Consider the following 17007-nt stretch of genomic DNA (forward strand, 5'->3'; position numbering starts at 1 on the left):
AAGGGGTATGAGTGTGAAGAGTAGTGGGAGACATGCGTTATGGTGGTACGATGGTGTAGTTGAGTCCAGTAGGGGGGCAGCGACAAGACTCTCCCGTCTACCGAGCAACACGTTTCAGGTATCGCATTGTGAGGTACACAGCCGCCATGCTAGTGTAGAGGCCGCCGCCAGCAGTGATCCAAACAGGACGGTGAACACTGAGGGAAGTACGGAATAGGTTGGCTTCCTTGGGTTGCCTCTCTCCTTTGGGTAGTGTTAGTTATATCTGAAATCAGGAGCAAGGTGAAATAGACGGTCGGAAGACAAGAGGGGAGAACATACCTTGCTGGAAGATACGCTGGCGTAGATTGTTCAGACCCTGCCTTGAGCGGGCAGGGAGGGCTTGCAGTTGCTGTAGGATAGGACCCATGGCTGCAGACATCTTGTATGTAGTGTATTGGATAGGATGTTGATGGAAAAGTCAAGTTGATGCTGCAAGTCTGATGATAGTTGATGGATGAAGTGGTAGAGGGGAGAGTTTCTTGAAAAGCAAAGAAGTACACACGACAAGTAAGGGGATCTGGAAGAATACTTATATACGTTGGCATCATCTGACTGAATGCGGGGTTGGGAGTTAGTTAGGACTTGGGACTGACTGAAAGGTGACATCTTGGACATCCCTGTACGGTGGCAAGCCAATGGTCGCGATGCGTCATATAACCTTGGAGTTATTGACTGAGTTTCAGAATCCATGTGTCCCTGATGGCTCAAGGGGTCTCGATTTGATGTCGTGGCGATGATTCAAGTCAATATCACAATCCATGGAACAGACTAACTCACTTTGAAGTACACACTGTTTTGCTTGCAGGTCTATAAACATCGGAACACTTGACATATTAGGGCTATTAAAAGAATAATAAGTCTTCCAATTGATAGTGGGCAGTGCCAGTCGATCATAATGGGGATGTATTAGCCCTCTCCCCCACTTTGTGGTCATAATGAGCGGTCTTGATTGGCCTTGACTGTATGTTATTGGCCAGGTTTGGCATCACAGACCAAAAGTACATGAATACAAGTATATTAAGACAATGGAAGTACCTGTGTACCCTCAACTACAAGTCACTAGGTACATTGTGACACAGACAAACAGGGGGGCCGAGTGAAGTATTACCCTGCTATAGGCGGGTTCCCCTGAAATATAATACATAGATGACGCTAAGAAAATATTATCTCTGTGTTTTTTATATCTCATTTCGTTAGAAGTGTATAGATCACCTGAAAGTGGAATGTTGTGGAGTCCGGAGGTTTTAGCCCGGTCCCACACAAATCTGGGGATTGCGGGGTTAGTGGGCCTGGATGAGCTTAGATTGACTTGTTGAAGACAGTGGCCCTACAACTTCATCACTGTTAATGTTAGCTATATAGAACCGTTGATAAAATATTTTGGAAGTTTGTAATGTTTGAAGTGTGAACATGTACTACTGTGCTTCATGATCCCATTGTCAGTGATAGGAAAGGATGAGGCGAACATGCATCGTCACCTGACAGGTAACTGTACCCGTACCTGACCAAAATGGATATTAGGGCAAGGGCAAATTCCTAAAAGGGTATATCTGAGAAAGAGACCATGCATAAAATGCTTTGCTATATAACTAAGGTCATATGATAGATCATCTGATACTGACAAAATGGTTCAACTATAGAAGGTGACTGAGACCGGTCGATCTTGTTTCTATAAAATCTTCGTACCCAACATGACAATATAATAGTATTGAAGATACTTCGAGCTAAAGTGGTCCCCATCCATCCCCATCATGCATCAGACACTCTACATCATCATCAGGATTAAACGTATTCTCCTCTAGAGCCTGGCCATCCATCCAATTTGCCTCATATTGCATCACCCAACTCGCCCTATCACGAATCCGAAATGGCAAAATCTGCCCTCGATGATTAATAGCAAGGAAAAGCACCCATCCATCCTCGCAAGCCATCCGATCTGCAACACAGACCATTAGACTCTGCCTCTTATCATCGAAAGGTATCTCAGCTTGAATCTGACTCGGAGAAAAATGGCGCCATTCATCATATCTCGGGTCTGAGTTGCCATCAAATTGACCGGGACAGTGCATCAACGCTGTGATCAAGTAGGATGGGACAGAGCCCGGCGTCCCAAGGGCAATGCCATCGACGACATCGGGGTTCATATCTCCATTCTCATCGGTAGTTGTGTAACTATCATGGCCTAATTCTTCCTTCGCATCGAAGACAAATTCCGGCTCTATTGCATACCGAGGTCCGGTCTCATCGCCGTCCCACATAGCAGCAGTGACTAGCCGTTTATACGCCGCGTCGGCTGCGTCCTGGCTCGCCTTGTTGTCTTTCTTCCCGAACCAGGTTCGGATCCAGAGTGTGCTACTTATCTGACCGTCCACCTTGCGGTCATTTTCTGATAGAAGGTCTTGTGGGATATAAGAGGGGTGTCCGTCGATTGGCCATAATATATCCTCGTCAGTATACTCCTATGACTGTTAGCATGTATAAATAATTAGAAAGGCAGGAGACGTTACATTGCGGCCGTATTTGCCAAGCCTAGTCCAAGATTCAACGAGAGATCGCTTTTGTTGTTCCTTTGTGAGAGGGGAGTCCGGGTCCCATTTTGCCTGGAGATATCAGTGTAAGTCGACCGTAATTCCAGCTATTGGGGTCTCACATACCGCAATATATCCATCGAAATATAGGTAACCAAACTCAGGGAGATCTCTGTCACACTGAGTGTCACTCATTTTCATTGAAATCTACTTGTCATAATCTCCAGAATGAAACAGAGCTAATAAGGAGGAAAGGAGAAAGAATAATCAAAACTTCAAGTTTGTGCCAAGGCTAGGCAGTAGCGCATATTACGGACCCCAGCAGGACTCGGTGAGTTGCAGAGAGGTTGGACTCGCTAAGCATTGCAGACGTAAAGTAGTAATTTTTCTTTTGTTGCCGGTGTCTCCCTTTGAACCGAACGAAAATTAAAAACAGAGCGTTGAGGTGTGTCTTACATCTATATCGGGAGTAGCATGGTCACATGGACAGAATATGAATGGTGTTGGCTGAAAGACTTGTTTATGTACAGGTATAATATATAAGAGTACAGAGTACCTAAGTATAATCTAACGAGTGTCTACCATGTCTAGGTTCACACCACGAGGAGCACGACATATCCGACGTGCATCATCAGGCATACTCGTCCAAATGACCTGGTTGACTTCCTTGCCAACCTGCTCGATGGCATCCATCGCCCAAAGGACATCAAGATGCTCATATTCTTCGATGACCTTTGAATGAACGAGATTCACATGAGGCTCACGGCCGCTCTGGAAGCGATTCAAAAGTCGACGACCATCAACAAGAGCATCACAGCCTCCAATCCAAAATGCAAACGGGGGTGTTCTCGGGCCATACCAGGGTCCCGGGACAGGAGTTCCCAAACATGCGTCCTGGGGATCATCACCATGCTCAGAGACCGGGTCTCGCATATACGGGTTCGCGCTTGCCTCAAGGAGGATTTCGCTGGCTGTGGACAAAATGCATCGATGCTTTGCGAAGCTTTCGCCTCCCAGCCACCAGCGCATCAACTCAGCACTAACATATACAGGGGCGAACTGGAACATTCGGTGGCGCAGATCACGCTCCCAGCGCGTGTCTGACCAGTCAAACAAAAAGGAGAATACCCAATATGCTAGGGTTCCATATATCCTAGACGGGAGGTGACGCTGAGCGGTCATCATGAAAGGAATAAAAGAGTGGATTCCAAAGACTAGTCGGAACATCGCCGGAGGGAGAAGGGTGATGAAACGGAAATATGGCCTGTTCACAAGTGGGCCGGCATATGCAGCTGGCGCAAGCGCGCAGAAAACCGAGATGTATTCACCCAGCTCAGGACGGTGCTCCTTAGCTAGAGCAACGAAAGTCTGCGTGGTTCCTTGGGAGTGACACACGAGACCCAATTTCTCGAACCCAGTCTCGTAGAGCACACGCGAAGTGAGTGCTGCAAGGTCCAGCGTTCCAAGATGTCGAATATCCCAAGACCACATACGCGGGTCATCGGTCGACAAGGTGATGTGCTCTGGATGTGGTCCACAACGGTTATTCCCTAACCAAACATCATACCCAGACTTGCAGAGATAAAACGCCAGACTATCCTCGTCGTTGGTACAGAATGCACCAGCATTTTGCAGCAGTCCATGGACCATAAGAACAGGATATCGACGGTTAGATTGTGGATGTGAGGTATTTGGCGTTCTTGGCTTAGTGAAAACATCAGGTCCACGCTCGCGCCGCTCTTCTGGTGATAATGCCTCGTACTCCTGGGGATTGTACACGTGCCACAGGGTGATAATGAACCCGTCCTCCGTCTGGACCCGAAATGTTTCCACGTCAAGGCCAACTCGGCGGGCATAGTATGCAACGTCAGCAATCAAAGGATCCTTGCCTCCTTCCAACGACGGGCATTCTTGACATTCTTCGGGTCCCCGTTCCTCGTCCATATCCCTCTTCTGTTGGCGCAGTGCCCACCTCCGATCGGCGTCAGCCCTGGCCTTCCTGCGCGCCAATTCCTCTGTGTAGAACGCCCTCCTGGTATCTGGATTCTGGCCACTGCATCGCATACGAGCTTCCGACATTGCGACCCCGACGTTGCGGAACAGAGCCCCGACAAATATAGCCGTCAGAAAGCATAGTGACAGAAAGAACGAGCTGACGATGAACATATAGTGGTGGATCCTCCCAAATACAGACGGCGGACCATACGACGGCATGGGTGGGAAAAGAGGGTGTTCTGTAGCCAGGAAACGAAGGCCGGAGGGTTGTTTTTCTCTACACGATGTCCTAGCGGAGTCCATAGCCGACATAATCTTGCCCTCGCTGACCTCCATCACCACGGCTCCTTTCTTCTCGGGCTGTATTCGGTCGGATTGGACGTCTCGCATGGCTGCGCCGGCGTGACTCGACTCCGCACGTGCGGTCGATATGAGAGGTTCGAGCGGAATGGTTGTGACCGGCATTGTCATGTATTATACTCGTCATCCGGATTCCAAAAAGCACATTTTGATCTCTACTTCGAGACTCTGGGGATGACGAGTAGACCCCGGACTACCAAAGTGTCATCAAGTATCACTGTGGATTGCCAGGGCCATGCATGCCAAGGCTGTGGGCCGAGTCCTGGCACGTGATCATACAGGGGAAGACATGTGATTGTGGATCGCATCAGCCAATCAGAGGCGCGCCCATGTGTGGCAGTAGCGTGGCGAGGCATATCACTATGGATGTTACTACTAGCAGATGACACAGTCCTTTCTGTATCTATTGCAGTTTACACAAATTCAAAGACAAGGAGGATCTTATCCTAAGTTCTATTAACTGTGAATAATATCTCCAAAAATTGCAAACGTAAGGGGTATCAAACACCTCAGACCTCGCCACTTCTCTCATTTCCTTCTGCTGCCATTGCTGCTCTCTCATCAAGCGTAAATTCACTCTTCGCCTCTCTAATTCGCACAAAGAATACGACAATAAGGAATCCCAGTATCGCTAGTCCAGTTTGGTACCAAAAGACAGCCTTGTAGCTATCCTTAGTACCCAAGTCGGATGTCTGGGTGTGAACAATATCCGCGAAACCAAGCATAACGGCAATTCCCATGTGCAGAGTGCAGTTAATCAAAGCACCCGCTAGGCCTTGCCTAGCTTTGGGTAGGTTTGTCGTGATGAAGACATTGGCGAGATTGAAACTAATGTCGATGCCGACTGTGCCGCATATCATCGCCGGGAATACGAAAGCCCAGTAATTTCCGCCAATAGGGATAACGGCGAAAAACAATCCAGAGCCCACGTATCCAAGACATGATATCAGCATCAATATCGTTCCTGGGACTCTGTGGAAGATCATTCCTCCACCGACTGAGAGAATAAGTCCACCAACTCCCATAGGCGCAGTCCATGCCACGATTTGCATTGGCGAAGCACCCATTATTTCAGACATGCTAGTGATGTTGTTAGTATTAATCCGAGCAAGGACACTGGGGCATGACTCACTAAAGAACGGCATATAGTAGAAATATGCCCAATGTACCGTAAAGGAATAGCAAAGCAATGACCAAAGGCAGCATAAACTTGACTCGAAATACGTCACCAGGTAGTAGCGGGTTTGTCACAACCCATCCTTCCACATAAACCATGATTCCCATGAGAATGAGTCCAAGAACTAAGAACAGAGGGATATATGGCGTTCTCCATCCTTGTGTGGCATAGGAACTGTCCGCAATGGCAAACACAAAGAATACAGCGGCCGGTATAGAAAGACACGCACCAGGCCAATCCATCCGGATGCCCAATTTTCTCTTCTCGGCATAATCGCGTGGAATGGAGAAGAGCGCCAGAGCCGATGTGATGGCGGAGAGGATTGCTCCAATGAAGAAGTACCACCTCCAAGTGAGATATTCACCCGCAAGCCCAGAGAAGAAAATGCCCACAAAGAATCCCAACGCCGCACATGCGCCATAGATACTAAAGACCATATTCTTCCTCGGTCCCGGTCTGTAGGTGCTTCCAAGGACCATAATTCCCGATGGAAGAAAAGCAGCCAGAGCAAAGCCCTGCAATGCTCGGCAAATAATCAACATCAGCCATGTTTGGGAGACACCACATAGGATAGATGATATGGTGAGCCAGATAGCTCCAGCGCTGTAAATTATATATCCCCCAAACATGTCGGTTAATCTGCCGAAGATGAGGAGTGTGGAGGTCACGACCAGCGATAATGCGGTAGACGGCCATATCGCCGAGGCTTCGGGGAGGTCAAGTTCTTTAACGAGCGTTGGAAGGAGGACATTTGAGCCTGAGATGTAGTATTCCTAGTAAAAAGTCAGAATTTGCCTCCTGGGGTGAGATCATCATCGACGGCGTACTGCAAGAATTTGGGACATGAAAATCGAGAGACAGAAAGAGATTTCCGACCAAGGGCCTTTGAAGCACTTTGGGCGTTCTCTTCCTAATCTTTCCAAGTCGGCAGCTTCTTGATTGATCCTGGTCTGCTCTGTGTCAGACGAGGCCTCATTGCTCGGGCCAAGAGCGTCTGGTGTGCCCATGATGCTTTATCAGAAGCGTGTATTTTTGTGTGAGATTACAAGCTACTGAGCCATTGTATCCGTGGTGTTGCAAAGACTTTTATAACGATGACTTCGGGAATGGGTGGCCATTTCTAAGCAACGCCTCAACCACAGCTCAACAGACCCATCAAGATATCTGATGGATAATGCCCGTTTCTAGAAAACTACTGGAACTTTGTACACGAGGAAGCACGATGATTTGCGGGTGAGAACGGATTTCCGGTTGTTCAATTTCGCCAAGACTTTTGATTTTTAACTTCCTTTTTGGGAAGTTGTCAGGAGTGGGGCCGACGAATTCGGAGATTCTCATCTCAGGGGATTCCTTGACAACTTCACAGTGCATAGAAACGTATTATATGCACATTTATATATATTCTCCGAACTTGGGCTTCAATATATCGCTGCCCAGCCACGTCAAATATTCAACCCCGCTTTTTAGCTAGATTTGCTGATCTCTGGGTTTTGACACTTCTCCACACCGCTGAATGCATTTGCTCGAGCTATACGGAGTACTATTCTTTACCTATCTTGTAGTATACCAATGTCAATGCATCAGAACCTGGATAATGCAATATGCCTTTTGGCATTGATCTCCGACCGACCACCGGGCCTTGAAGAATCAATAGAGACAGAAGCAAGAGAGATCGATACAGAGTCATCCCAATCCGATGACGAATTAGATGATCCTGAAGATCCAACTGTGTTAGGCACCGATTCAGAACATGAACAATACCGCGTTGAACTGAAGAATCAATTCCTCGACCGACTGGCCGAAACATTAGCTCGCTTCAAAACCGATGCCAAGGCCAAATCATCGAAGGATGCAAAACATGTTTCCGCAGTTATGATGGTCTGCTACGAAGACGAAGAGCGTGCTAAAATCTTTTGCGCAAAGAATGAAGGGCTTGATAAAGAAGATGATGACTTTCTAGCTAGGTGGAAGTTACGTATGGAAAGTATCGCGGGCAAGGGTTCGTTCCAGGTTCCATGATATATTTCAGCATACGCTTGTTACTGAAATCTAGTCAGAGCATGCCTCAGATGACGATAGCTTTGCCATGTTCAACCTCGTTGCAGATCATCAATGGCCACGAATCACAACTTATCTTGAGTCGCTGAGGCGGGGTTTTCGATCTCAAATAAACCCAGGCTTGGTCAAGAGTGTACCCAAAACCCTTCTATTAGAAGAGCGAGTTTCAACTATTCCATCTTTGCGGATCAAGGAGTGGGAGGACGACAATAAGTTTTTGTTTACTATACCGCTAGACTATTCCGTGCGAGCAAAACGTTCTGTGCTTGCGGAAGAGTTGACCAACGTAAACTCAAACACTACTTGCACTGGTGAGACAGTATGCGAGATCCAAGGCAGTGTTTCCGAGCTTTTCGAGAATATTCACCGCCTCTGTCAACTTGATACTACACGAGATGACCAGACAAGTCTTCTAAAGAAAGTTATGAGTCAAATGTTTGTTCTCTGGAGAGAGCCCCGTGCTCGATTCATGCTGAAAGCAGCCCTAAGAAGGCAGAAAGACAAAGACACTTTGCTGTTTCTGGCCAGGGTCTGCTATGCTGCATATATCTACGTCGAGATTGCGAAGGTCTGTAAATCCTTTCGGTCTATCGAGATAGTGTCTGTTCCGCCCAGCGGAAATCAAGGTCAGCACAGAAGCCAACGCCGGCGTAAGAAAAAACAGCGACAAGCAGCAGCAGAAGATCAATGCGCAAATATCCTAGATGTCATCCAAGCTTTAGGTCTCACTTTTCACCCTAGCTGGACATATTATCTTGCTCAAAATGCGGCGCGGTTCACCGAGATGCGCAAATCAAAACGAGATAAAGAATTTCACCACGCAGAAACTCAACTCCTGGCTTATTTTGAGTACTCAATGTCGCCGGACGATAGAGACCAGTCGCACAAATACATTGGATGTAGTAGGCGCTGTTGTTGGCTATGTCATGTACTCGTTCGTGCTCACGAACATTTCGGGGTACGAGGTACACATGAGACATTGCTATATAGATGGAACGTGCCTATGCCCTCCGCAACAAATAAAGGAAGCTTATCGACACAACTCCATCTGGCCATGGAGCGTTTACTCATGGAACTGAAGGTTTCCCTCCAGACTTTGTTCGACGAACCGCGAGGAAAACGCCTTGAGCTCAAGGCACAGTCCTCGCATGCACTTTCCTCCACAGGAGCAATATGGCAGCGGAAGCCGGAATACTATAATTCGTCTTATCGAGGCTTCCAGTATGTCAAACGGTCAGAGACTACATATAACACATTGTTTGCTGATTTTCTCATAGACGTATGATGATGATGCCCACAGCGTTCAATAACGGATTGCTTATTACGCCAGTTCATGATAGGCCAGGATACGCATTGGTCACAGGAGCCCGCGTTGGTCGTCAATTAACAGAGGTGACACTCAGAGAAGCCGAACGGCTTAAGGATCTGGATATTCGTTCCATGTTCAAGCTTGAATCTCCGGACAAAATGCCTCCAAGGCGCGTTTCCCATTCACGCAAATGCAAGTCGTGTGGTCAATCAAGTGAATTTCGTTGTTCGGCTTGTCGGATGAATTATTGCTCGAGGAGATGTCAATCAAAAGACTGGTTCAGACATGTTTTTGTCTGCTGTGTCAAGGATCGACCCAACGATGTGGATTATTTAAAGCTCCTGACCAGGCGATGGCTTACTGTGATGAACGACTTGGTCCCCCGAACTCATTTTCTAACAGCCCTCTTTCGAGACGATCATCTCTGCAAGACTTTCGGTTTCAATGTCTGCATTCAGGAAAGCGACATCGTCAATCTCTTCTGCATATACAACAGTCTGACCAGCAGTTTTTCGTCAAAGAGGCTTCAATATTTTTCCGAGAACCATGCTCTAGGTAGACTCATTGAGCATTGGATCCAGTGTCAAGCGGCACAGAATAACGCCGAAGAATGCGGTTGCTTCCCGTGGTTCCTCGATTTATATCAATCAGGCTCCTTCGATATCCCTAATCATGGTGGAGAGTACCGTTACCAGATGTGGGCCATACAAGAGCTGGGGAAGATGTTCTCCATTAATTATGACGATGTTCTCTCTGGACCAGAATGTGTTGTTATATTTTTGTACAAGATCCTTCTCCGAGACATCAACAACATTCCCAATGTTGGTGATCCAGAGTGGATCAGATTCGGATTCTGCTATTGCACAAAGACGGCGCAGAAGCAACTCCTTGCAAAGGCTTACATCCAGCTCGCCACCCATGCATCTCTCGATGAAATAGCAACAGCATGGATGTCCGACACGTTAATTGATCTCATGACGACTAAAGGTATCTCCATATCATCTCTCGTTTCCGAAGGAATCTTCCCCCATCAACCATCCCCTGAAACAATCGGCATCTACCGCCTCATGTCAGAAGTTTCACACGGTCTCGCCGGGTGTCCAAGCTGTGCATGCAAGAACGCCCGATGCAACTTCCATTCAAAAAATGAGCCTTTGCTCTGCAAGGAATCTGAGGCCGACTACGGTTTTCTATCAGTTAATACATGGGAGCGGTGGCGAATGTTGAACTTCTATTCCGATCTCTTCGCAAATCCCAATTTCAATCCGCAAAAGATGCAAAAAGCAAAGCGAGACCCAGATGCACAGGCACTCGAAACATATATCGAATCCTTGGCCCCGGGGTTTCGTCGCACGATCGGGAATGAGCATCTGACGGATGGAATGTTTCCCAAACTTGGCACTCGGTTGAGATTCAAGGGCCCTCATCCGTCTTGCCAATGTTTTATTCATAGAATTCCTTCCTCTGAAGGCGTGGATTGTAACGTCAATATAGAGATTGATTGGATCCGCGAACAATACGAGAGAAGAAGAGACAAGGTTTCTGAATAAAGCGGAAGTGGCCGCTGTCTTCCTCACCAATTGCAACTTTTTCCACGATTGGTCATTGCTCGACTACATCCACCGATTTCGCGTTGCAGGCGCTCTCAAATCTTCTCGGTGACATTCTGTAGTGTCAATAGAAATATTCTGGTGATCTGAATTCTAAGTAATACTAGTCCACACTGCCTAGATATGAGTGAAATGACTAAATAACTTTCATATTGATGTATATCTTTAGGGGTTACATCGCTATAAATATGTCAGACCGCCCTTGAACGTGCGAGATGGTAGGTGATACCTACATGCACAACATAGGTATTCAATGAGCCCCATTCTATCTACCATTTTGGGGCTAAACGGCTGAACTCCACATGGGGCCGTTTCCCAGGGTGACCATATTGTAGACACGTGACTGTAAATGGCAGTTGCCTGATCTGTTTCAAGACTGACACCTCTAAGGAAGCAGCATAACTTCCTTTTTGATCTGATGCCGAGTATCCATCATCTGTCCGGGACTTGAAGCAGAGCTCCAGCCGCACCACTACACCATTGGGATATGCCAGCCATGTCACGTACAAGTCGACTGTGGTCTAGGAGGGAAATTGAGGGATTGATAGCGGATGGCCGGAAAATAGTCATATTTGGTGATCTGGTACTGAAGGTCGACGCGTGGATACCATATCATCCAGGCGGTGATAAATCAATATTGCACATGGTCGGTCGGGACGCGACGGACGAAATCAAAGCATTGCACTCAGAGGAAGCACAGAGACATATGCAGAAGTATGCGATAGGAAAGGTACATGGAAAATGGGAGAATTTCTTGCCTCCCATACAGGGAGGAATATTCAGAACTATGGTATCGAAGGATAACGACGAAGCTGATGATTTCAGCCCATCTGGACAATTGACACCGCAATCGCTCGTCTCCGATGCTGAAGAGACAGGAGACGAACTTCGTCTGAGGAATGTAGGCAATCATACGCCTATTTCTCAAGCTTCATCGACCGAGTCTGAACTGGAGCAGTTCAAATCTGCGGAAGCATCAAAAGCTCACGCGATATCATCAGACCTTTCAAACTATCCTCGTCTTGATCAAATGTCGCAAGACGAGGTCATCTCAAAATACCGCCAGCTCGATGAGAAACTGCAATCCGAAGGACTCTACCAATGCCCATATAGCTCCTATGCTGTTGAATTTATCCGATACTTGACCCTTTTTGCTCTCTTCTTGACATGTCTTCACTATTCTTATTATTTTCTTTCAAGCCTTTTTCTTGGGTTACTCTGGCACTTGCTTTCATTCCTCGTTCACGATGCCGGGCATCTAAGCATAACACATGGGTTCCACACGGACAGTTGTATTGGGATTTTTGTTGCAGATTTCATTGGTGGTCTTTCCGTGGGTTGGTGGAAACGGAATCACAACGTCCATCATATAACAACCAACTCGCCCGAGCACGATCCAGATATTCAGCATATGCCATTTTTCGCCATATCTTCTCGGTTCTTTGCCTCCCTGCGCTCGACCTACTACGACCGCGACATGCCTTTTGACGCTGCCTCACGGTGGTTTATCAAACACCAACATTACCTCTACTATCCCATACTTCTAATGGGTCGTTTCAACCTATACCGTCTAGCATGGATATATCTACTAGATCCAAAGCAAGCACCTCGTAAAGGCTCAGCATGGTGGCATCGCTACCTCGAAATGACCGGCCAGGTGTTTTTCTGGTACTGGTACGGCTACCGAACGCTATACCTCTCGGTCCCGACGTGGTCCTCTCGCATCGCTTTCCTATTCATCTCGCATATGGTCACTGCCCCGTTGCACGTCCAACTCACGCTGAGCCACTTTGCCATGTCGACCGTCGATGGGGGTCTTCACGAGTCATTTGCTCAGAAGATGGTGCGTACGACTATGGACGTGGATTGCCCGCCTTGGTTAGACTTCATACATGGCGGTCTCAATTTCCAAGTCGTGCACCATTTATTCCCTCGCCTCCCGAGACATAACCTGCGCCGGGCGCAAAAGTATGTCAAGGAGTTTTGCGACGATGTCGGAATCCCTTACGTGATCTTTACTTTTACGCGTGGGAACAAAGAAGTCATTAGCAGACTAGGCGAAGTCGCTGGACAATTGAGAGTGATGGAGGAATGTAGGAAAGTTGCTGCGAAGGATTTGATTGAGGGTCACCACAGCCATTGATTGCTGTTTTGCGCTTTCGAGACATATAGGTTCTAGAACCCTTCCAAGGAAGAAAGGGACTATGCGTAATATAAGGGAAATTTGATGTATGTATCATTAAATAATTGAAAAGAAATTGGCCAATAGTAAATCTGTCTAGCCTCTATATCGGCAAACCGCCGGTGCTCCGGGGCCAGATAAAGTGATTACTCGAATAAGATCTTCCCACCTGGGCACATGTTGAAAGCTTGTAACGTTGCCAGGATTTTTTATTCGACAAAGAAACCGCACTGATTGAAAGAATTAAAATGGAATACCAGATACTCAAATGCTACTCATTCAACCGCTTATGACCTTTTCCCCTTCCTTGTTTTTCTTGCTATATCGGCCGAAAGAGTTACTCCATAATTTATGGCTACCTACAACATACGATTTAGGTGGTCATTCTACACAGAAATCCCCAACAAGCCACATTTCTCTCCTTGATGAAGAAGGTGACATGTAACAATCAATTTAAATGCCACAAATGCCGAGGATATCTCCGATGTCAGATAGTAACCTCATGCCGATAGTTGCCTTTATAGGAATCTTCAGTGACGATCAATTTGATCAATGTAACACCCCTCACGACCTCAACAATTTCCTCACAGATCCAGGAACAATCTGGACAATCTCAAGGTAAAATGTCAGTTCTCAATGTGTTCATAAACTGCGAGGGGAGCTATATAGGCAATGATAGCCGCAAATTAAACAGTTTAAACAGCCTATAATCAAAATGAAGTTCTCCACACAATTTCTACTTCCTTTCTTCCTCGCTCTTGCGCCTTCAGCTTTGGCTGCTTCACCAAGCGATCTTCAAGCGCAAATCGGCCACCATGTCATTTTTTCTTACGCCGGCGTTGAGCCGCCAGCCCATCTCCTCGGGTTGATCAAGGAAGGCAAAGTCGGCGGTATCATCCTTTTTGGCGAAAATGTCGACGACAACCTCGTAGCCACAGTCGACAACCTCCAGGAAATCTACAAACAAAGTCCGTACTATTCAGGCAGTCCATTATTCATCATGACCGACCAAGAAGGCGGAAAAGTACGTCGATTGGCCGGCGGACCAGAAGAGAGCGCAAAGCAAATCGGCCAATCCGCCGATCCAGAGGCCGCAGCAACACAGATGGGCAAAGATGCCGCAACCACCCTCGAAGCATTCAAGAACAACGTCAATCTAGCACCAGTATTGGACGTGTATCGCGAGGCGGGAGACTTCGCAGATAGCGCCGAACGCTCCTTCAGCAACTCCTCCCGCGTCGTCGCAACATGCGGATCTGCATTCATCGCCGCACAGCAATCTACCAATATCATCGCATCTGCCAAGCACTTCCCCGGTCTTGGTGCCGCACACGCAGGCGAGAATACAGATATGAAGCCCGTTACTATTGACCTGACCGTCGAAGAATTGCGCAAGGTCGATATGGCGCCGTATAGGGATGCTATCGCGGCAGGTGTGGACATGGTCATGACTTCGTGGGCTATTTATCCTGCTTTGGATCCGACATATCCCTCCGGATTGAGCAAGACTATCATTCAGAATGAGTTGCGTGGAAGACTTGGTTTCAAGGGTGTTACTATTACTGATGCTATTGAGGCGGGATCGCTGGAGCCGTTTGGTGATCAGGCTACGAGGGGTTTGATGGCTGCGCAGGCTGGTGTTGATCTTTTGCTTGCGGCTAAGAGGGATGTCACGCAGGGAGAAGAGATTTATAATGCTTTGGCTGCTGCGTTGCAGGATGGGTCTTTGGATGAGGCTGCGTTTGCTGCTGCGACTGAGAGGATCTTGGAGGTTCGGAAGAAGCTTGTACTTGTTTAGATAGATGGCGGTTCTGTATTATAAGATAGATGGAAGCTGTATTGTCCAGTGTTGAATACGAACGAATTATTGATATATACAGGGCTCTGATAGGTTGAAGCTATATATATTGCTCAACTCAAGCTACATCCATATCAGACATTGACAGCTGAGGAATATCATGGGTTGCCTTGATTGTCCGACGATGTTCCATGCAATTGGGGAATTAAACCCCGGCAAGAATTCAATTACAACCGCAAGGAAGTTAGGGCAACGGCTGAGCCTTCTAAACGCTTCGTGATAAGGGGATTGGGCCAATTATGACACTGTCCAAGCCGTGCATGGGGCTCTTATGCTGATCACGATATAAGCCTCTACAGGCAGATCTCGATCTGTCTATATCAGACAATAACCAACTCAAACTAAATTACTACTTACTTGCTATAATATAAGCCTTTTAACACACACAATACCTTTTTTTTATAGATCCATCTCTTTGAATCTCCTGATCTAATCGATACAAAAACCCAATTTTGAGGCATTTCATGCCACACACACACCACTCGATAAAAATTGCACACCTCCAACAACCAGATATAACGACCAATGAGCAATTTTAGACGAAAAATAAATCCAAAAACCAAAAAAATTGACCGACGCAGGGATCGAACCTGCAATCTCTTGATTCGTAGTCAAGCGCCTTGCCATTGGGCCAGCCGGCCTGCTGTGATGGTCTTCGACAAAATGTGCGTTTTGAGCGGAAGCGAGGTTGGACCCACTTAGGCATCCATTGTTGTCACAATTGGTCTACATTTACTTTTTGATATATAAAACTACTCTAATAGTAAGGTAGATTGCTTATTTTGCTTCTGTTGGTGACTATTTCGCTGCTTTTTACACATACATTGTCAAGTCACACTAACGGGAAGCATTATATATTTTTGTGACCCGCCTCTAAATATATTATCCACTATTAGTTAAACTGATATATAACCAGTCCAACCCTATATCCAGAGCTGCACTACAGCCCCCGTGCCTGTACTAGCACCCATGCAATACGTGTGGACGCTGAGATATTTCCTAGCCAAGGTAGGCAGCCGAGCTAGGGTATGGAGTCGAATGTACCCAAAGCAGGAAGAAGTAGGCCAGCTTCCTAACCTAGTACGCTGCTACAATGGCAATTAGCGCTTTCATCCATATCCGTACATATGGATGTGATGAATCTTGGAGTCCACATAGTCTACTAGTGGCGCTAAATAGCCTGTGTGACTAGTTTAGTAACAGAGACATACATGAAAGGCAAACTTTATCACATCTTGGTATATTTGTTTGCTCCTGCAATATCACATAGGTAGCGATAGAAAATATAGCAGGGACTCAATACAGTCTGCGCTGCAATGTGAGGAGTACAAAGTACCGACATTGTTCTGATGTGATGAAGTGAACATGTGAATATTTAGCCAACATGGGCGCTTAGACCCCCACTATTCAAAGTTTTAATATTGCCATAGGGCAGCACTAAAGATACTGGGCCAGACAAAGCTACGAGTTAGGGCTTTCAAATTTTGCGATATCAAGGCTAATGGCTTAGCGAATGAGTTTCCTAGAGCTGGAAATAAGTAATGTCGACAGAGAGGAATTAAAGCATATCCATAACGCCCGTAGTGCAGCTGCAGTGATCTGTCTCACAGGAACCAGTTGGTTTCATAATAATTCCCGTGCTACTCCCTACTCCGGACAGATATCACAGCTTCAAGTCCTTTCACAAAGCTCAAAGGAGACCCACATTTGGTTAGAGCAGACTATATTGGGATTGGATAATAAGAAGGATTCAGATTAGATTGGTTCGGAGGCCACAACAATGAAAAGAATGGAGCTCCGGTCCAATGGGAGATTTCCCCTCGGACTAGGCTGATCATAAACCCGGGAGATGGATCCCGATGGTCCTTTGAATATGAAGGTACAAAAA

The 17007-nt window shown here is 46.8% G+C and overlaps 7 protein-coding genes across 7 annotated transcripts; 3 read left to right on the forward strand and 4 right to left on the reverse strand.

The window, feature by feature from the left end:
* Positions 1-97: 97 nt before the first annotated feature.
* PGRI_083510 (uncharacterized protein) lies at positions 98-421 on the reverse strand (the record flags this gene model as incomplete). Its single annotated transcript, XM_040796065.1, has 2 exons — positions 98-243; positions 322-421. 2 exons carry the CDS (start codon positions 419-421, stop codon positions 98-100), a joined length of 246 nt encoding a protein of 81 aa, XP_040650603.1.
* A 1345-nt stretch (positions 422-1766) lies between these two features.
* Positions 1767-2934, reverse strand: PGRI_083520 (uncharacterized protein; the record flags this gene model as incomplete). Its single annotated transcript, XM_040796066.1, has 4 exons — positions 1767-2501; positions 2550-2642; positions 2697-2742; positions 2888-2934. 4 exons carry the CDS (start codon positions 2932-2934, stop codon positions 1767-1769), a joined length of 921 nt encoding a protein of 306 aa, XP_040650604.1.
* A 203-nt stretch (positions 2935-3137) lies between these two features.
* PGRI_083530 (putative ab-hydrolase associated lipase) lies at positions 3138-5030 on the reverse strand (the record flags this gene model as incomplete). The annotated part of the gene is made up of 1 exon (XM_040796067.1): positions 3138-5030. One exon carries the CDS (start codon positions 5028-5030, stop codon positions 3138-3140), a length of 1893 nt encoding a protein of 630 aa, XP_040650605.1.
* A 404-nt stretch (positions 5031-5434) lies between these two features.
* On the reverse strand, positions 5435-7109 carry PGRI_083540 (putative MFS multidrug transporter; the record flags this gene model as incomplete). The annotated part of the gene is made up of 3 exons (XM_040796068.1): positions 5435-6005; positions 6058-6875; positions 6930-7109. 3 exons carry the CDS (start codon positions 7107-7109, stop codon positions 5435-5437), a joined length of 1569 nt encoding a protein of 522 aa, XP_040650606.1.
* A 562-nt stretch (positions 7110-7671) lies between these two features.
* On the forward strand, positions 7672-11019 carry PGRI_083550 (uncharacterized protein; the record flags this gene model as incomplete). The annotated part of the gene is made up of 5 exons (XM_040796069.1): positions 7672-8101; positions 8160-9009; positions 9151-9381; positions 9438-9595; positions 9872-11019. 5 exons carry the CDS (start codon positions 7672-7674, stop codon positions 11017-11019), a joined length of 2817 nt encoding a protein of 938 aa, XP_040650607.1.
* Positions 11020-11722: 703 nt separating this feature from the next.
* PGRI_083560 (acyl-CoA desaturase) lies at positions 11723-13222 on the forward strand (the record flags this gene model as incomplete). Its single annotated transcript, XM_040796070.1, has 1 exon — positions 11723-13222. One exon carries the CDS (start codon positions 11723-11725, stop codon positions 13220-13222), a length of 1500 nt encoding a protein of 499 aa, XP_040650608.1.
* A 754-nt stretch (positions 13223-13976) lies between these two features.
* On the forward strand, positions 13977-15059 carry PGRI_083570 (putative glycosyl hydrolase; the record flags this gene model as incomplete). The annotated part of the gene is made up of 1 exon (XM_040796071.1): positions 13977-15059. The coding sequence occupies one exon, from the start codon at positions 13977-13979 to the stop codon at positions 15057-15059; it is 1083 nt and encodes a 360-aa protein (XP_040650609.1).
* Positions 15060-17007: the final 1948 nt, after the last annotated feature.

The sequence above is a fragment of the Penicillium griseofulvum genome, assembly GCF_001561935.1.
Source record: "Penicillium griseofulvum strain PG3 chromosome Unknown contig_10, whole genome shotgun sequence".
NCBI classification, from domain to species: Eukaryota; Fungi; Ascomycota; class Eurotiomycetes; order Eurotiales; family Aspergillaceae; genus Penicillium; species Penicillium griseofulvum.